Source organism: Carassius auratus, chromosome 27 (genome assembly GCF_003368295.1).
Source record: "Carassius auratus strain Wakin chromosome 27, ASM336829v1, whole genome shotgun sequence".
NCBI classification, from domain to species: domain Eukaryota; kingdom Metazoa; phylum Chordata; class Actinopteri; order Cypriniformes; family Cyprinidae; genus Carassius; species Carassius auratus.
Window position 1 is genome coordinate 9,052,162 of NC_039269.1, and position 19,734 is coordinate 9,071,895.

At 35.4% G+C, this 19,734-nt stretch overlaps 3 protein-coding genes across 3 annotated transcripts in view; all 3 read right to left on the reverse strand.

Annotated features, from left to right (window-relative positions):
• LOC113045372 (uncharacterized) overlaps nt 1-6,723 on the reverse strand; it is a 30,121-nt gene extending 23,398 nt beyond the window's left edge. The window contains exons 1-4 of the mRNA XM_026205722.1: nt 6,287-6,723; nt 5,659-5,700; nt 5,279-5,384; nt 3,387-4,991 (exon numbers count right to left, since the gene is read on the reverse strand). Of these exons, the coding sequence (XP_026061507.1) occupies nt 3,387-4,991; nt 5,279-5,384; nt 5,659-5,700; nt 6,287-6,514 (1,981 nt within the window). The 5' untranslated portion in view covers nt 6,515-6,723. The remainder of the gene's footprint in view (nt 1-3,386; nt 4,992-5,278; nt 5,385-5,658; nt 5,701-6,286) is intronic.
• Nucleotides 6,724-8,201: 1,478 nt separating this feature from the next.
• On the reverse strand, nt 8,202-9,484 carry LOC113045413 (apoptosis-associated speck-like protein containing a CARD). Its single transcript, XM_026205799.1, has 4 exons — nt 9,279-9,484; nt 8,850-9,098; nt 8,693-8,754; nt 8,202-8,414 (listed from the first exon to the last, which is right to left on the reverse strand). The coding sequence occupies exons 1-3, from the start codon at nt 9,289-9,291 to the stop codon at nt 8,693-8,695; spliced, it is 324 nt and encodes a 107-aa protein (XP_026061584.1). The 5' UTR covers nt 9,292-9,484; the 3' UTR covers nt 8,202-8,414.
• Nucleotides 9,485-9,978: 494 nt separating this feature from the next.
• LOC113046259 (WD repeat-containing protein 47-like) overlaps nt 9,979-19,734 on the reverse strand; it is a 16,368-nt gene continuing 6,612 nt past the window's right edge. Inside the window, exons 2-10 of the mRNA XM_026207200.1 lie at nt 19,318-19,499; nt 16,389-16,631; nt 16,146-16,206; nt 15,235-15,392; nt 14,357-14,526; nt 13,957-14,127; nt 13,727-13,858; nt 12,428-12,646; nt 9,979-11,267 (exon numbers count right to left, since the gene is read on the reverse strand). Of these exons, the coding sequence (XP_026062985.1) occupies nt 11,125-11,267; nt 12,428-12,646; nt 13,727-13,858; nt 13,957-14,127; nt 14,357-14,526; nt 15,235-15,392; nt 16,146-16,206; nt 16,389-16,631; nt 19,318-19,499 (1,479 nt within the window). The 3' untranslated portion in view covers nt 9,979-11,124. The remainder of the gene's footprint in view (nt 11,268-12,427; nt 12,647-13,726; nt 13,859-13,956; nt 14,128-14,356; nt 14,527-15,234; nt 15,393-16,145; nt 16,207-16,388; nt 16,632-19,317; nt 19,500-19,734) is intronic.

The following is a 19,734-nucleotide window of genomic DNA, read 5'->3' on the forward strand; positions in this document are numbered from 1 at the left end:
TACTAATGGGTTTCCAATATTTTCACTTTAGACTAGGACTACTGTTTCAGTTTCAAAATAAGTGCTGCAGAATTATTTGATGATTCTTTATTAATTACTAATTGGTTACTAATATTTTCACTTTCCCTCAGTCCTTGCCATACATACAGGAATTGAATTAATGGTAATGTGGTATATGCTGAGGAGGCAGACATATAGTACTATATATAAAATATAAAAACTAAGGTAAGTTATCCCAAGGCACTGGAGTGGTGGTGGGGTTCATATTGGAGGCTGATTTCTTTCAAAACACATCCACAAACCAGTTCACTACACAGGCAAATCCTCTATAAAATGCATTGCATTTTCTTAATACTAGTACTACTACTTCTGCTAATAACATTTATATGAAAGGGTCACAATTCAATGTTATTGTGTATAAATGTTCATTAGTAGTTAGCTAACTGTTACTTAACATAATCATAAAATACTGATTAGTTAACACATCGTCCTTAGTAGTTAACAGTAGTGAGATAAGTGTTAATGAATAATCCCCTGTTAGTTCTTCAATAATTCTTTATTACATATGCAGTAAGTAAGGAACAGTATTCTAAAGTGTTACCCTTATTTTAAACAAAAATGTAAATACTTACTCTTCCAGCTCTTCCAAAACCTTTGGTTCGAGGTGAATCTTCACTTTCTCATTACAGCTGTGACTCCAGTCCTGTTCTTTGCACTGGTCAGTGGGTTTACTGCACTTCCTCCTTGATAAACATGGAAGAAATAAAAAGATGCAAATTACATCACCAATATTCTTTTGAAGGATCATTTTGGAGGTTTTTGTAAGATTCTCAGTAATGAAGGTTTTGTAGATTTTAAACTTCATATTTTACCTATTATTGTTGTTATATCTGTTCATATGAGCAATTAAACATTTGATTAAAATAAAATGAACTTCCTTAAACTATTTATTATTGAATTAAGTCAAATGTCCAGCTATTAAGCACACAAACCCTTTAATGATCACAGTGCAGTGTGGATCTGTCAGTGATTTCTTCAGTAATATGAGACCCTCCTCCAAAAGCAATCCAGTGACACAGACACTACAATATTGAAGTTACACAAACAGTAATAAGCAAACTTTCAAACTTTTAAAATACATATACTTTTAAAATACATACAATGCACTTTATCTTTTAGACAGTGACATTTCAATTAGCTTGCAGCAGAGTGTGAGTTTAAAAGATAATATATGATGGACAGAGCTGGGCAGTAACGAGTAACATTTACTTGAGTACATTTATTGGGTAACTAATACTTTTGGAGTATATTTAAAGATGGGTACTTTTACTCTTACTTAAGTACATTTAAAGTGAAGGAAAAAAACTGTACTTTTACTTTGTTACTGTGGGCCACACTCCTCTTGTTACTTTATTTTAATGCAATACAGGATATAAATGCTTCAGTTCCAAACGCGTACTTTTCTTTTGGCAATGAGCGATGCCCAGTCACATTTAGTCAATTCAGTTCAAAAGCTTGATCAAATCAGTTGGAAAAACCAGAATCAGTTCCCTGCCGCACACGCTGTGCCGTCTCAAGTGGTTCACTCAGAGTTGTAAGAGAAAGTTTAAGAACATCAAGAGCATTGAAGACGTGGCTTTGGATATACATTCAATTGAAAGCAAATCTGCAAAGGCTATATTTTTTTTACTAGCGATAAATATCTTTATTAGATGAACACAGCATGTGCTGTGGAATGGCTTCTCCTAGACTCAATTAATGTCGATATTTCCACAATGTTCCTTCAGAAATCATTCTAATATATTGATTTATTACAAGTGCTGGAAACATTTTTGATGCTTAACATTTTTTGGAACGAGTGACAGTTTGTTTAGGATTCTTTGATGAATAGACAGCTAAAAAGAACATCATTGATAGTAAATCAACATATTGGAATGCCTGATATATATATAAATATATACAGAATATGATCCAAAGTAACTAGTAACTAACTACTTGAGTAGTTTTTTTTATCCAATACTTTTTTACTCTTACTTAAGTAACTATTCAGACTATTACTTTTAATTTTACTTGAGTAAATATTTCTATAAGTACTTTTACTTAAGTACAGTTTTTGGGTACTCTACCAACCTCTGATGATGGAAAAAATCTATAATTTGGAATAATCAATTATCTGTTCTGACTGTTCTGATCTTACTTGAGCTGCTGTAGACTGGTGCAGGTCTTGACAAGAGAAATAATCCCAGAAGCCCAGCTCATTCAGACTGACCAGCTTCAGATTCAACGTCTTCAAACCCACAGAGTGAAATGAAGACAGCAACAAACTGACATGCTCATCAAGAGCTAAAGAACTGCAAAAGATTTAAAAGATTGTTACATGTATGGATAACAGCACAGTTATGAGATAAATAGAGCAAAATAAATAATAAATAAATAAGTACATAAAAATAAAAATAAAAATCTAACTCGTCTGCTACTTTTCTTGTCTTGCTGAGTCTCTGTAAGAAGAGTGTCCAGTCAGTGCTGGATAACTCTGATTGTGGACATGTAAGACTGATGTTCAAGACTGCTGGAAATGACGGATTCTTCTCCGAGGAGCTCAAAGACAACCTGAAACAGACAGAAACACAGAGAAACATTTGATAACAGCATTGTCCACTCAATATTAATGATTTCTGCAGTGTTCTTGATCTTGATACAGATTACAATTTTTTGTGCAATAGTTTCTTACAAGACATCTCCACGAGTGACTGACAGCTCAAGTGACCATCTGGGACTTTCAGAACTGTTCTCATCTTCCTGAACTCTAACAAGTAGGAAGAACAGATAACATTATATAAATACATATATTATAAAAATGGAAATGATTGGTTTTATATTCTGTGTGGCTATAATAAAAAAAAAAAAAAAACTTGCTTCAGTTCTCTCAAGATTTCAGCTTCCCAGAGAATCTGGATCAAATCTCCAACTTCTGACAGGTACTCCACTGAAAACCTTGAGTCACAAACAAAAACAAAAATAATTTATCATCTTAAATGTTTTAAGAAATGTTTTATTAAAGCAGACCATAACATAAACATGATATATGGGTCAAAGTATGAGGACAAATATATGAAGATATGAAAGTGTCATTACAATAAATCATTAAACAATACAAAGAAACAATTGAAAACATTTAATTCAAGATTTAAGTAAAATATACAGTAACTATATGTTAAAAAGAAGTAAGCATTTCTCTTCATGCAAACACACTGACCTCAGATTCTCACACATACAGAGCGCTGGCTGAAGAATCTTGAGTTTCTCAGCTGTTAAATCACAGTGCATGAGGTTCAGGTATCTGGTGTTTGGACAGCACTGAAGACAGTACAGCAGCACCCAGCAATCTGTGCTCCTCAGAGTAATGTTAGACAGATCCATGAGGTTGTGTGTTTTAAGAGCTTTCATGACAAATCTCTCATCCTTGAACTCATACAGACAGTGGAGAGCAAACAGCTCAAATCCATACTGCCGTGTCATTGCAGTAATCCTTTTCATCAACTTTTTCTTTAGTTCCCTTTTTTTCAGTTTCATGGTGTGAGGAACAGTTAACCTGATCTTTTGAAAGATTGAGCTGCTCACCTTCTCATTTAAGAGACCACAGAGAAACATCATGACTGAAGGGATGGGATTTGATAGTCTACCTCTCAAAACAGGAGATGACCAGCAAATTAAAGCTTCTGATTCCATCAATTTAAACAGCTCCCTGACTTTCCACCAGGACACATCTTCATCTAACAACACATAATTAAGCGCAGCGAAGAACTCCTGAAAGCTGAAATGGATAAACTTATAAACTGGTTCATGTTTTTCTCTAAGGTCACCTTTATATAAGAACAAATTAGTAGCTGAATCTAAGCCAGTCTTGGCTACACTCTTTTCATCAAAAAAGACTTGTTGATTTTGTATTCCTCTCTCTGCCAGCTGACCCAGACTCCTCAGCATGGTGAGGACAGACTGACTCTGGTCATGATGCTCCAGTAGAGTGGACACAAAGTGCACATATATGGAGGTGTTTGTCTTTAGTTCTCTCATCACACCATCATCATCTGTTAAGTGTTTCTTCAGACAAAAACAGACCATCCAACACAGCAAAGGCACAGAGCAGGCAGTCAGGAGGTTTTCATTCATCTTCACTCTCTCATACATTTTCCTGAAGATCTGTTCATCCTGAAAGAACATCTGGAAGTACTCCTGCACCCCTCTCTCAGAGAAGCCCATAATCTCAGTGAAACGCTGAGGACCCTTGAGGAGGTTCATCACTGCATCAGCAGCTCGAGATCTTGTGGTGACAAGAATGAATGACTCAGGCAACAAGATTCCCTTTAACACGCTCCTAAGAATGTCCATGGGTCGGGCTCTATGAGATGGATTAGTGAGTACTAACATCGAATGACTGGGTGGATGAGAAACATATTCATCAATCCCATCAATGAGGAAGAGGACTTTCTCTGGTGTTGTTAACTGCAGTATCTGTGAGATCTGATACGATTTTAAGCTGCAACTCCAGCTCAAAAGCTCAAATAAGCTCATCTCCTCAAAAATACACTTCAGCTCTTCAAACTTCAGAAGAAAAACTACATCAAAGTTTTCAGAGTAAAGTACTCCAGAAGCCCAGTCCAACATGATCTTCTGTAGCGTGAAGGATTTCCCTCTTCCAGAATCTCCACTGAGAATCACAGTTTTCGGTGTGTTTTCATCACTGTCAGGACTGAACAGCTGGTCTATTCTGATGCTGTGATTCTTATCATTTGATAACAGATGAGATGAAGCATCCACAGACCTCACATGTTCAAGATAGTATTTCTCAGTCTGCTCTTTGCTCTTCTGAATGATCACTGGTTCAGTATAACAGGCGGCCAGATACACACGTTCATCAAGATTACACTCTGCCACTAACTTAGATTTGTCAAAGACTGAAGACTTGTACCAACAAATCATGTTGCTCTGTCCTATGGAAAAATGGTTAAAAATGGTTAAAAAACACGAGCAAATAAATTAGAAAAAAATGGTTAATAAACAAAATGCCAAAAAGCATAAAGTGGTACATTTTTTTTTAAAATGAGAGCCTTTGACACAACAGTTGTATAACTAATGACATGCTGTAAATAACACTTTCAACATTAGTTAATCAAAATAAAATATAGGCCTTGATGAAATGTTGAACCCTAGAATATGTTTTAATACACTATTAAATCATTCAAAACTCCTTTCTGAATGTAACAGTAAGTAGCATTACCTCTTCCATATATTTTCATCACCTGTCTTTGTAGGTCATCTCTTGTAAGTCTAGGTTGTAAGTAACCCTTGAACGCTTCAATTTCACCATAGTCCAGATCATAAGACTGGAAACACAAAGGAAAATAATAAAGTTCCAGTCTAATTAACCTCAATCTGCTTATCTGAATGCAAAAACTGTTCAGCACAATTTTCTTTTTAAATTAAATTTTTCTTTTTCTTTTGAGCAATTAAAAACACGTAAGAGCTTGAAATGGTCCAGAAAATCACATTAAGTTTTTTGAAACATATTCTTCCACTGGCTCAAATTTTTATTCAATTAAACTTTAGAATAAATTCTTTCTATCATATCTTCCTTTTATCAGATAGACCATTACTTACAGCTGCCAAGCATATCCAATAAGTAGGTCCTTTTTCTTTTTTCTGTATGGAAATATTTTAAAGCACAATGTTGTAAGTGGTGCACTAAGAAAAATAAATAATAAATAAACAATGAAATTCAAGAAGGCAATATACACATGGTAGCTTTAAATTGGTGCTTACCATTCTGTGCAAAGAGTACAAAAACCACATTAGCATTAAATCCATATTGTACTGTTTGCACAGGCTGTTATGAACAACTGATGGTTAATGACATAGTAAAAGATAAAAAGTAAACACAGTTAAAGAGGAATAAATAATCTTTGTCACAATGATTCGGAAAGGAGGAAGCAATTTGTAACATTGCATAATATCAGACTTCATATAACCTGTTTCTGGTCTGAAATATATGCATATGCAACATTTTTTAAGCTGTTTTGAGATTTTGTAACAGTACAGTAGATTTACTGCACGTACTGTAGAAAACAGTACTTTGTAAGAAGACAGACTTAGTAATTTTATCTTGGTTTACTTCCAAGAAACGCCCAGAACTTTATTAAAAGAGGTTGCTGGCACGACAAAAGTTATCAAATATTACATCAATCTACCTGTTTAGGCATTAGCCTTAGCATAACCATAACTGCTTTACCTGTTTTTCAGTCCTCTTGTCTTTACCTAACAAAGGGCTTGGAGTGAAGGTTTGTCTGCATTGAGGGCAGCTGTAGACTCTCTTCTGATCATCGTGATCCCAGTAACCTGTAATACACTTCATACAGTAGCTGTGTCCACAGGGAATGGTCACTGGATCCTTCAGTAGATCCAGACAGATTGTACAGATGACCCGATCCTCATCCCATGAAATACTGGCTTCAGCCATTTTTCTGTAAACATGCACAAGGCAGAACAACAGCAGCCTAAACTCTAAAACTCTCCAGATTCAGTCAACCATCCCAGCTAACACTAATTTATTCTAAATAAACTGAAGATTCCTTTAAGACATTATGGTCACTAGATTTTTTCAGTCATGGTATCAGACTGCATCTCAAGAAATGAAGATCAAGTGGTTTTCTGGTTCTGTATTTGAGAAATTTGTGCAAAATGGGTGTGTCCAGGCAAGTTTGGGCTGGTTGTTTTTTTGAAGACTAACATCTACAGCATTTAATAAGCAGACACTTGTAACAAGTTTGAATCACATTTTGAATGCACTGGCTTAGAAGAACTCCAAGATACACACAGAAATGTTAAAAATGTTACAACCAGCCCGATCTCCCCCTATAGAACTAACCAACCTCGCAGTTCACCTCTCTTACCAGTTATCAGAACTACTGTTTGCTTATAAGTAGCTGAAGCTAGTTCTATAGCTACATCCATTCAAGTGAGAAGAAAGACAAATGCAGAATTCAAATCCACACAATAAATTCCCTTATCATTCCTGCCCTAGAAAGATAAGGCCTACAGGCTATGCTAGTATGCGGTTCCGAAGTAATGAAAAAGTCCTCTGAAATGTTTTTTTGCTCCGTTCAAATCATGGACTCATGCTCAAACCTTGGGGATAGATCTTAAGTACAGTAACATCAGACACCTTGCAATCTTTTGACATATCAGTATCCAGAATAATCAAATTAAATTATTTGTCAGGTAAGAAAACGTAATGCAAATTACAAAATTAAAAATGAAATGTGTAAACCAATTCACAAAGCTATCAATTTATCAATGAGAAGGGAATCCAGTGAAAAGAGAAGCACATTATTTGAACGCAGTTTGAAAGAAAATGAAGAATATAAATGCATTTTTACTTTACAAACTTTACAAATGCAGCTTTAAATTACTTAAAAGCAAGTATATGACCATTCACAAGAACTATGACATCACTTAAGCAAGTCAATGTGAGTTTCCTTGATTTAAATTTAATCATAAATGTATTAAAAAGTGGGTGTACTTAAAAAAAAAAAAAGTAGGTGTATATATATAACACAAGTTCAACACCTGTATTTGGAGAGAAAAAACCTACAATGTATAATCTGCAGTGTAACAGAATATCATGATATTTGCAAGCACTGCAATCAAATTTTATTTTATTTTTTTAATTCAAAAATATAATATAACGATTTGGTTAAATAGCTATGGATGATGATGTATAAACTATTGTGATTTTAGCATTAAAAAACTGCATAAAAAGGTTAAAAAATTTTGCCTACAAAAGGAAAACCCTGTGACCCTGGACCATAAAACCAGTCTTAAGTCTCTGGGGTATATTTATAGCAATAGCCAAAAATACATGGTATGGGTAAAAATTATAAAAAAAATAAAAATAAAAAAAATAGGCCAAAAATCATTGGGATAATGAGTAAAGATCATGTTCCATGAAGATTATTTGTACATTTCCTATTGTTAATATATAAAAACTTAATTTTTGAGTAGTAATATGCATTGCTAAGAATTAATTTGGACAAATTTAAAGGAGATTTTCTCAGTATTTAAATATTGTCCGACCCCAATACACCATATGTCATTGGAAAGCTTATTTATTCATCTCAATTTTGAAAACTGGTTTTGTGGTCCATGGTCACACACACACACACACACACACACACACATATATATATATATATTCATATTGAACACAAAGTAATTATGGGAAAAGGTGGGTTTTCAGTGACATTAGGGAGAATAACTGGTGACAATTTTCAAATGTGTGAATTTTCTTCATCTTCAGCTGCATCTTATTTTCCAAGTGATGTCTGTTTGCGTGTCTTGGTTGCAGAGGTCTTTGGTCTCTGGACAAGAAAGATTACAGGATGTTTAGTAACATCGTGGACTTTATTTTATATTTGTAATTGGTGTTGTAAACTTTCATCTAAAAATTAGACATTCGAGTGAACAATGAATTAATGCACATTTTTGCTCAATGACAGGATATCGGAAATCTTAAAAAAAAAAAAAAAACTGAGAGAGTATTTCCTTACGCCTGCAAGCATTTTCTTTCTAATTTAAGTGTTTTGTATGCTAATACAGTAACCTACATAACATGCAATTGAAAACAGGTTTCACTCACTCAGTTTAACTGTAGCTGGTTGTTCTGGTGGCCATCGATGTAATCCATCGCTTCACCACCTCCTATCAGACACACAACAGGTCATATTAAACTACCAATACAGGTAGCTTCAAGTTTATAAACTTATCAAACTAACACCAACTGTAGATTCCCTTACCCAGCTCTTTGAAGAGGTATGGTTCATGATTTCTCAGAGCATAATAGAAGTCATTTTTCACTCTGTCTCCTCCAGCATTTAGTGCTTCAAAGAGCTTTCTCATTTTGCCCTGGTCTGTTTGTTCTGCTCTAATCTCTGAATATTTTTCATTATGTATCATTTTCTTATTCTTTAGTTCATCTGCTATTGCCATCACTGAGGTAACCCTCTGAACAAGCTCAGCGAAGTGGCCATCCACAAACTGGGCCTCTGGGCATTAAACAAATACACAAACGATTATTTGTCTGCTGTACATTAAAACAATATTTCAAGTTTTTGTAACTCTTCATTTTTAAAAAATAAATAGCCTGGTTAATTATTTAGAAGTAAAAAATAGAGATTTACATTTGCATCAAACTATTGGAGTTTGTCAAGTCAGATCGCGCTTACCAAAGCTGCTCATCGTGTCTGATAACAGACCTTGAACCGCGAATTAAAATGAAATGCCGATCAGCCAGGTACTTTTTAACGCTTAATATACCGCATCTAACATGCAATCGTAAAATTTAGATGTTTAACCGAACTCGTTTAACCTAAAGAGAAAAGTTGTACAGTTCCCTTGGCGCCAGAGAAAAACCGAAAGCAGTTTTCTATTATGTAAATGACATAGGGTTGACGTGTACATTAAGGCGTTACGTCAGTCACCCAGCTGCTTCACGCCATTTGTATATTAGAAGGATAGGATACTGTATCGCTAATGGCCTAAGATTTCAATAAAATAAGACTGAATTATTTACTTGGTCTATATCATATAAATATATTTTTTCTAGTCCGTAGGCAGAGTTTCATTTACTGTAGTGTGTAACATCTATGCAAATATGCAGGGTCTGAGTTTACAAATATACAGTAGAAATAACTTTGAATGTTTATTTAGAAACGTCGTATTTCGACCCTTTAGTTTTTGAAAACAGGCATTTTAGATAAACTTTTTTCAGCAGAACGTTTGAAAATGAAAACATCTGTTCAAAATTAAGAAAAAACGTTATTTGGACACATATTGTACATAGTTAATGTGAAGAACTATTAAGGTAAATCAGCAAGAAATTAGCAAAAAGTGCTTAATACAAATTAATGGAAGCATAGCAGAGAATAGGGTTATTTATTCAGACATAACAGCAGCAGACTTGTCCCATGAGCCTTTACTGTAGTCACTGATGTCCAAATATGATTAAGAAAAGATTACAGGAATGACACAATATTTCACTACATGAGTTCAAATGAGAGCTGCTCCAGCATATAAAAATATGTCAACATGTTAGTTTGGCTTTGCTTTAAAATTAATTGTAAAAACTTAAGATTAAATAATAAAATCTACATCACTGGAAAATATACAACATAAACTATCCAAAAAACAAAAGTGCTTGAAACTAAACAGGAAGTGGATGTTAAAAAACACAAAAAGTGCAAGATCATAGTGTCAAACTATTTCACCCGTTTAACAAACCTGTGTGCCAACATCCAAAACATTTCATTTGAAGTTTTTAGAGCTATATACTGACATTTACAGGACACAGATTCCCTTCATCTACATTAAAAAAAATCAATACTTTAACCATTGCCATCATTCAGAGGCACTCACAAGGGCTGCAGACTGTTTCAAGCAGAAAGAGTACAATTCAAACATCAACCACTTTAAATGAGACTAACTTGACAGCATTTTTAAAGGCAGTTTACATTAAGGTTGCTTTTGATATTTACACAAGCAGCTGAATTTCGAAACAGTATTTGCAGCGGGTCATAATAATGTTCACGTTTTTAGACTGCAAGCATTGTACTGCATGTACATCTTGCACTCAGTCAGGTTGCATTCATACAGTTTGCAGTGATACATCAAAAATTACACAGATAATGAATACTGCATCTATTTCAAGAGGCTAGATTCAAACAGGCAAGTACAGATGTATGGAGATTAGACACACAGAGAGGAAGGCCACAGTATAGATCAGATGACACCACTGAGTCTGTGTGAATGGGAAGCACATACATAAGCTAGCACACTACAACAAAGCATCACATCCCAATATGGCACAGGGCCATTAGACACACTGGCAGTCAATCAGATAATATGTACATAAAAAAGGTTTGCACTTATCTCAGCCATTCACTGATAAAGAACTCAACTTCCAGGAACACAAAATAAATACACACTTATAACAAACAGAGTCAAAACAGAAGCACAGCGCACACACATACTGTATATGCATGTGCTGTTTGCCTCTAGTGGCCAGAGCTGGCTCTACGTGGCCTGTGTCCAGAGTGTGACCGTGCGGTCAGCAGAGGAGGACAGGAAAGAGAGGTGATGTGTGTGCCACCTGCACTGAATCACTTTATCAGCATGCTCTCCCACAACGGTCAACGGCAGCGGCTTCGTCAGGTCACCTGTGAACACATACAATTGTCCAAAACTCCTTTTGCTTTTAAACAAACTTTAAATGCTTAAAATGTTTACATATTTACATTTACAAAATGTATTATATATATATATATATATATATATATATATATATATATATATATATATATATATATATATATATATATATATATAATGCATATATATATATAAAATTTTGTCTTGACTGTGGAAGGCCTGATAAAATGTTTTATGCGGCCCCTTTGGCACACATTGAATACATGGGAGAAAAAGAAATTATGCCCCTCCTAAAAAAAAAAACCTGTCTAAATAAATATTAATAAATAAATACTAAATATTTGTATAATTTTTTTCAATTGCTTTTTTATTACGAGCTTTTTATAACCTTCATGCAACCGTGCAAAAATGTAATTAATTGTAAAATAATTTCTAAACTGTCATTTTTAGGGCTGCATTATATGGAGGTGCATTTAATTTTATTTTTTTTTATAAATAAATGAAACAAGTAAAAAACCCACAACATTTTTCATTTTCATTTAGTGTAACTTGATGCACTGAAATAAACGAAAATGCAAGTAAAAATCTATAAAATTTATATAAACTTAAAAACAACAAAAACTACTAAAATGGCTAAATAACCTTAAGCTAAAATATAAATGAAAAAAATTTGAAAAAAAAAACAATGATTCAAAATAATTAAAATAAAAACTAAATAAATAAAAACTAATAATACTAGTTTCATTTGATGTGTAAAAATTTTGTAAAATTAAATTAAATAAAATTAAGTAAACAGATGTCATGCAAGGTTATTACAGTTCATTAAAAACATCATTAATTGAAATAAAATAAACTGAAAGAAATAAAACTGAAATAAAAATCTATATTTATTAAAATCTGTATGATTGTTTGTGTTTACTGCCATTCCAGCTTCTTTGGTTATTTTCATGGCAGAGTTCAAACCAGCATCTTATAAAACATGCTTAATGGATAAATGGATTCGGCAGAGAGAACATGTTCGAAAATGAATATATTTAAGAAAAAAAACATATATAGATATATATATTTAATAAAATATTTTAAAAACTAATAAACATGACAAATACACAAAAATTCTACAATGAAGCATTTAATGAACTTTAACACTGAGGGTCATCTGAAATCTCACCTTGCAGGTCGGTGATGATGACCTTGTTGTCGTAGGATCCTGTGAGCAGGTAATGAGCGCCGGGGGAGAAACGCACCGATCGGACATCGCTGGAGTGAGGCCGGTACGTCTGAACCGTGCGCCCGCCTCTGATGTCATACAGCATACAGGAGCTGTCCTCCTGCCCTGATGCCAACAGACGCCCGCTCGGGTCCACTGCCACCGACGCCACAGGACTGCCTGTGAATTCACACACACCACATGAACCACATGAACAGTCACACACGTACTATTACAGTTCAGCAGCAACACTGACCAAATCTGGTTACCCAGGAGATAAGATTTATATTCATTTTATATTGTTAATTTCTCACAATACTTCTGAATGGGGCATAAAGATGTTAAGATGGTTTCATTGACAGGGCTTAGCCTAAACCAGTAATTTATATAAATATGCCTTAGAAAAAAGCATTACTGGTGTGCATCTTAAGACAAAACTAAGGCACTGACATGTTTTAGGATCAGTCTGTGCAAGTTCTAGGGTTAGGGTTAGGGTTAGGTTAGGGTCAGATTCATAAAAACAGCTCAGATTCATATTTTAGTCTAGGACTAGGCTTAAGCCTTGTCTGTGAAACCAGGGGATAGTTTCATAATTAACTGAACAATTAGAATGTATTATGAAAAACAACAACAACAACAACAAAACTTGAATTACTTAAAAAAAAAAAAAAAAAACTTTAAAATAAAATTAAATGTTTAAAAGATTAAACAATGAGTCGTAAGGGCAACATTTTAAATTTATAAATATGAAATGCGTTATTTAATAAATGAGAAAAACACAGAACATTATTAAATGTTTAACTAAAATGAAAATGAAAACAACATATAAAACAAATAAAATACTTATAAAACCTACATTTTCTCAATGATACTAAAATAAGACTGGTCTGAAAGTGACATAAATCTTGTAATATAAAACCAAATTGGCAGATTGAGTACATTTCTATGCAAGATGGAGGCCATGTAATGTTTCCAGTGAATCGGCTCAGATATACAGTTTTCTTGCTGGAAAAACCAGGTCATACCAGCTCACGGTGTTCAAGCTGGTTTTTGAAACATGATAGCTGTAACCATTTCTGATCAGCTTTACCATGACTATTTCAGCCTTGCCAGCACTTGGTCAACTGTCTAGACCAGTCTGAACCAACTAATAAGCATAAATGACCTGCGTGGACTAGCTAGAGACCATGTAAATCCAGCTAACACCATATTCTAGCAGACAAAGTGCTAAAGTGTGAAACAAAAGCAGGTGAAGCCCACCTGCTCCTTGAAAGGCTGTCCCCACCACTCTCACACAGCTGGGCACTCGCAGGTCCCAGAAGCGCACCGTCTTATCCTGAGAGCCGGACGCTATCATCCAGCCCCCCCACGTGTACAGAGACAGGATATGACCTGAGGACAGAAAACACATACAAATCACATTAGGAATGAACATATTTACGAGAATTGGAGTGTATATAATATAAAGTCATATATTTTCGTGTGTGTACCTGTGTGTCCGCTCAGCGCGTGCAGGCCCTGTCCTCTCTGGCAGTCAGTTGTATAGATGTTACAGTCTCCGGCTCCTGCACTGATTAAAATCGCCCCTCCGCTCTCAGGACCCTCCATAAACGCCAGATCTCTGATAGTCCCATCATGCATACTGAACTCCAGATCAGGTCCTGAAGCAGAGAGAGGCATTGTGGATGTGTGTGGATTAAACTCCTTAAAGTTAAAGTCAAAATGTAACGAAACATTTTTTTTTTGTTTGGAAAAAGATGTTAAATGTAACTCAAATCTACAGATGCAAATAGATAAGTCAAATAGCATTACATCTTAAAATTGGCCAGTGCATGACAAAAAGCCTGTAGTGTCTTTCTTAAAGATTGATGAATATTTGTTTGCAATCACCTGTAGCATTGCAGGTTTCAGGGTTGAAGGGCAGCACTTTGACGTATTTATCATTGGAGCCGGTGGCCAGTAGCTGTCCACATGGGCTCCAGGCTACACAATATATAGAGCCTTTGTGATGCTTGTTCCTCTTGAAGCAGATCACAGGAGGTTTACTTGTGCCCGAACCACTAAAAAAGAACAAAACAACTACAGTATATCAACAGATATATTCTGATTCTATATGAATTAACAGAGGCTTTTACCCAAAAAGGAAAATTCTGTAATCACTTACTTCCCATCATGTTAACTATATAACTAACTTTAAAAAAAAAACATTACATTTTTTTTTTTTTTTTTAATGAATGTTGGTAACCAAATAATTTTAGTTTCAAACATTTTTTTGAATACAGTATCTTCTTTGTGTTCCAAAATTCATACAGGTTTAGATTTAACAAGTAAAATTTTAACGAAACATTACAAAGACAAATAACATGCACTGATGAATAATTCACAGTAAGAACAGGAATATGTATTTATTTATTTATTCATTTAAATGGGTTTTCACGAGTTCACATCTACGTATATTAATACCGTAAGTTTATGCGTATTTGGCGTGCTGTCCGGGTGGAGGGCTCCGAGCTCGGGATGTGGCCCGAACCCAGAGTACTCCCCCCGGTTGTGGTAAGAGTAGATGGATCTATAAGTGAGGAGAAATGGGGTGGAGGAGGGATGCTGAAACTGTCAATGAACAGAGATAGGTTCTGCTGTTATTTATACCTTGTCATGAGTTGATTACTGATTGGTCTCCACTTGTGTTAATCAGGTTAATGAACTGCGACTGTTCCTCCCGAACTTTGTTATAAAACAGCATTTAATGCAATGTGTGGGCAGCTGACCTGGTGTCCAGTGTGTCAGGATAGGCACACACACGCAGCATCTTAGAGTTGGAGCCGACAGCGTACATTGTCCCTGTGGGGTGGAAGGCCACGGCCCGGACCGCCTGCGTATCCTCCAGGGTGTTGACCATCACAAACCTGGCTTTTGACTTATCTTTCTGCAACACACACATATAAAACATTCTGTATGTGAGAAGGTTTTTTTTGAAGATTATGTGATGTATTAATCCCTAATCAGTGTTTGATCTGAGAAGTTTTAAGAGCTGTAATTAAACCAACACTAAAGCGTTTAGAGAGACACAGAAGGAGAATTCAGTGTTATTCAGTGAATGTTAACCATGTATACAGGAGTTCAGTATAAAAGAAACAGAATGAACAATTTGCAAAAACACAATTTGGTGCAGTTTCAGATAAAGTTTTGACAGCTTGTAAACCAGTGAGATTTTTACTTAAACATATATTTAAAAAGGCAGATAAATATCAGTTATCAGTAAATATCTTAAAATAATATGTTTAGAAAATATATTTTTTAAATATTTAAATGCTTTATAATCACAGTTCACTAGTTTTTAATTGAGGAAAAAAATACAGCAATGATGTACAAATAAAAATTCCTAAGCCTGATGGATCATATTTGATACTCTTAAATTACACATACACAAAAAAAATGGGAGGCAGTGATTTTAGAATGATATTATACTTTAGATTTAAACCTAAAATACCTTTTACTTGCTTAAAAAAGTATAAAATATCAATCAGATTGACAGAAAGCATGTAGTAGACTGTCTGCAACAGATTTTTCAGCAACACTGATCATGCTGTTAACTTAAAGGCCTTAGAAATTTGCATATCAAATATGATACAGTCAGCTTCATTGGATTTTTAATGTTGAGCTGTAGGACGCACTGTACCTCTGGGCCTTTAGAGCAGGTCAAACTACTGTCATCGTGTCCAGTTTTGTCTCTCTGGGAACTGCAGGAAATAACAAACTATTTTTTAAAACCCCATTAAGAACCCAAACAGTAATTACAAAAACATACTGGAATTCGATATGACAAAAAGCTCCCAAAAAGCAGTCTTACATTATGGATGCACTGATCTAGAACTATTCAAACTCTTTCAATGAAAGAAAAAGGATTGAGTGTGAATCTCACCTCTGGGACAGAACAGGAGACTGGCTGGGCAGAGGGCAGGCTGCTTGACCTACTGACCTCTGAGGAGTGCTGGTGACCACATCGCTGGTTCCTCCACACCCTTCCTGTGTCTGTGGTGTGGCTGAAGCGTCTCTCACTACACTTTTGTTATTACTGCCTCCATTACACTGCTGAGAGAGAGCCTGCACCTCTTCTCCCAAATCATCCATTCCCACATTTAGTTCCTCCAGTCTCTGAATAGACCTGCATACATACACACAAAAAACATGAAGCTTTAGAGTCATCTTGGAGCTAGTCATAGTCTCAGGCGGCGTGGCCATGGGCTGACCATGTGATGCATACCACACACAACACAAGCCAGGAGCTTTCTCAAAACATACAAATACAAATTCAAATTAAATCTAATTTTGAATTTAAATTTACATTTGCGTCTTCCGGTTCCCCACGGTCAGCAGAAGTGCGAAAAAAAAGTGTTTATTATGTTTGAAATCTGGATATTTATCTTACAAAAACGCATGGATTCACTACAGGGGGCCTTTATTCACCCCCCGGAGCTGTGTGAGGGACGTTTTATTACAGTTGCGCACACTTTATTTCACGTCTTCTGGACTGTTGACAAACAAACACCTGCTTACCCCATTGAAAGGGTTGAAAGGGCAAGGACAAATTTTTAATATAACTTTGACTGGATTATTCTGAAAGAAGAAAGTCACATACACCTAGGATGCTTCGAGGGTGAGTAGAAAATGGATGAATTTTCATTCTCAGGTGAACTAACCCTTTAAGTACATTATAAATACTAAAACTGCGAACATGAATATTTAAATTTACATTTCTGATTAACCCAGTGACTGTTTTTTTACTTTGAGCTAGATTATAAGATTATAAGATTTTTATTCTATTAATAATTCTATTATTTTTTCACATGTGTACACTCACACACTAGGAAAGGATATTTTGTAAGACAGAAAATAGGAATGTCAATTTTTATACCCATGTTCGAACATCATTTGAAAACAAATTAATTTATTAATCATTAACCTTAATACTGCAAAATGAGTCTATTGCAGAGGCATTTATTATTTCTTACCATTTATGAATGGTTACTTTGGAATATTAGGAAAAATCATGAAGATGTGAGAAAAGAGATGGGCTCTGTCCTGCCCCTGTCAGAACCCAATATGAAATAATTATCTGGGAAAATTTTTATTAAACATTACTTAGTTTCTAAATTGATATTGCTTTCCACTTTAAAGGCCTTTGCATTGTTCCTATTTTAATGTACTTTTTTGAAGTTTTTGTCACATTAAAAGTTTAATTTGTACATTAGTGAATTGTTTTCGCAAAAGATCATGCCCAGTTACTCACAGCCGCTTTTGCACGTGTTTTGCACATGAGCCACACCCTCCCCCAAACTAATCTTCTTAATTGACCATCAATACCTTTAATCGATCACATCTCTTATCGACAATTAATCGTTGACATCCTTATTAGAAAACAAAAAGGGCACTGGATTAAGTGGATTTTTGGCAACAATGCAATACAAATACAAATAATAAATAGCATCAAAATATGGGTTTTTTTTTTTGATGGGGGGGGCTCTGTGCCCCTGGACTGATGAAAGACTTTTTTCATTACAGACACACACATCACAGTGCATTCAGATCATAATATTTGTGTTTTCCTTGGGGATTTCTTCACCCACTTTAAGGTGCAAAGCTGCTCGCAGCACCATCTGTAGAGGCCTGAGATTCATCTCATTAGCCCTTCATTTGAAATTCATCTTAATCTCTGCCAAGCACCACCCACCATTTCCACGACTGGTCAGTTTCCATTGGTCAAGGGGGTTTTCCCCTGAAAATCCCCCGAAGCAGGTGGCATGAGGCCAAAACGCACAAGCCACACATTTTTATTAGTTTTTAATCTGTTTTAAATTTCATTTCTGTGGCATTATAGTAAACACCTAAACTTGTCCTCACTGCCAGCAAGGCTTCTGTTGACAGAACAATAAGTGTTTCTTCTGCCCCCCCCTTCCCCTCTGACAGGCTGCATTATTTATGGCTGTGGCCTTTATTGATGACATCACCAGTGGACCGGCACGGCATGGTTCCAAAACCTCCCTTTGTTATGATTCTGTTTTACAAGTGCGCTGTAACCACAGCAACAGAAGAACTAGAGAAGTATCTAAGCCGGACAAGAGAAGAGGGGCCTAAAATGAGTTCAGTGATTCTCAGATTTCACTGTTTGCACCATTGATTAAATTTTTTTGTAAGGGATAGGAAAAAATCATTTAAACAAACCAATTGAAACATTTAAAAAAAAAACATTAATATATATTTTTTATATTTATTATACTGTGGTTTTCTTTAAAAACTAAATTGTGTATTTAATTTAGGAAAATCCTAAATAAACTACTCCACACATTATTCATACACTACTCCACTGTATATTATACGTATTTGCTAAAATATTAATTCAGGTATTACTAAAAAAAAATGGTCCAGCCTACTTGTCATGCTGGAAGAGACTATTTGTCTTGGGAAGAACAAATGCAAGCTACTACCCTGCCTGGTAATAAATAAAACACTATGTAAATGGGAGTTGAAAGTAGGTGTTAAGAGCATGTGTGTGTATATGTGTTTGTATTCCTTAGGGAATTCTCCACCCACTTTGAGTTCCCTGGCAGCTCGCTGTACCATCTGTAAAACCCTGAGGTCATTCTCATCTACATCTCATTAGCCTTTCATTTGATATTCAACCTGCCTTGCCTTTTTCTCTGCTTCCTTTCCTTTAGATTTTAGCAGCATCAGATTTCACCTTGTGTCTTTGTGTTTGTAAACTTCAGCTGGTGTAATGCACATCAGTGAAGCTCTAGAACAAATGCTGACCTTTGGATGTGATGTTAGAGGTGACATGGAGCTCTGCTAACCTGGTAAGGAAGGTTTCTGTGAGGTTGTGCTTAGCGGTGGGCGGGGCCTCGTGCTGCTGGACTCCGCCCTCTTGCAGCATCTGCTGGTAAAGTTCCCTCTGCTGCTGCTTCTGTTCCAGATGTTGCTGCACACGCAAACGCTGCCTGTAATATTCCTGAAACTGTGCTGTGGAGTCCCGCAACTATGCAGAAACAGAAGAGACAAAGATGTGCTGAGATATCAATGAGAAAGAGGTACCGTATTTTTCGAACTATAAGTCGCACCTAAGTATAAGTTGCATCAGTCCAAAAACATGTCATGACGAGGAAAAAAAAACATATATAAGTCACACTGGAATATAAGTCGCAAATTTATAGAACGAAGAACCAAGAGAAAACATTACCATCTACAGCCGCGAGAGGGTGCTCTATGTTTTC

Bases quoted from the DNA above. Each gene is read 5' to 3' on its own strand.
- LOC113045413 (XM_026205799.1), bottom strand. The intron at 8,755-8,849 runs GTAAGGGAATCT...TGTGTCTGATAG, and splicing joins ATACCTCTTCAAAGAGCTGG to GAGGTGGTGAAGCGATGGAT.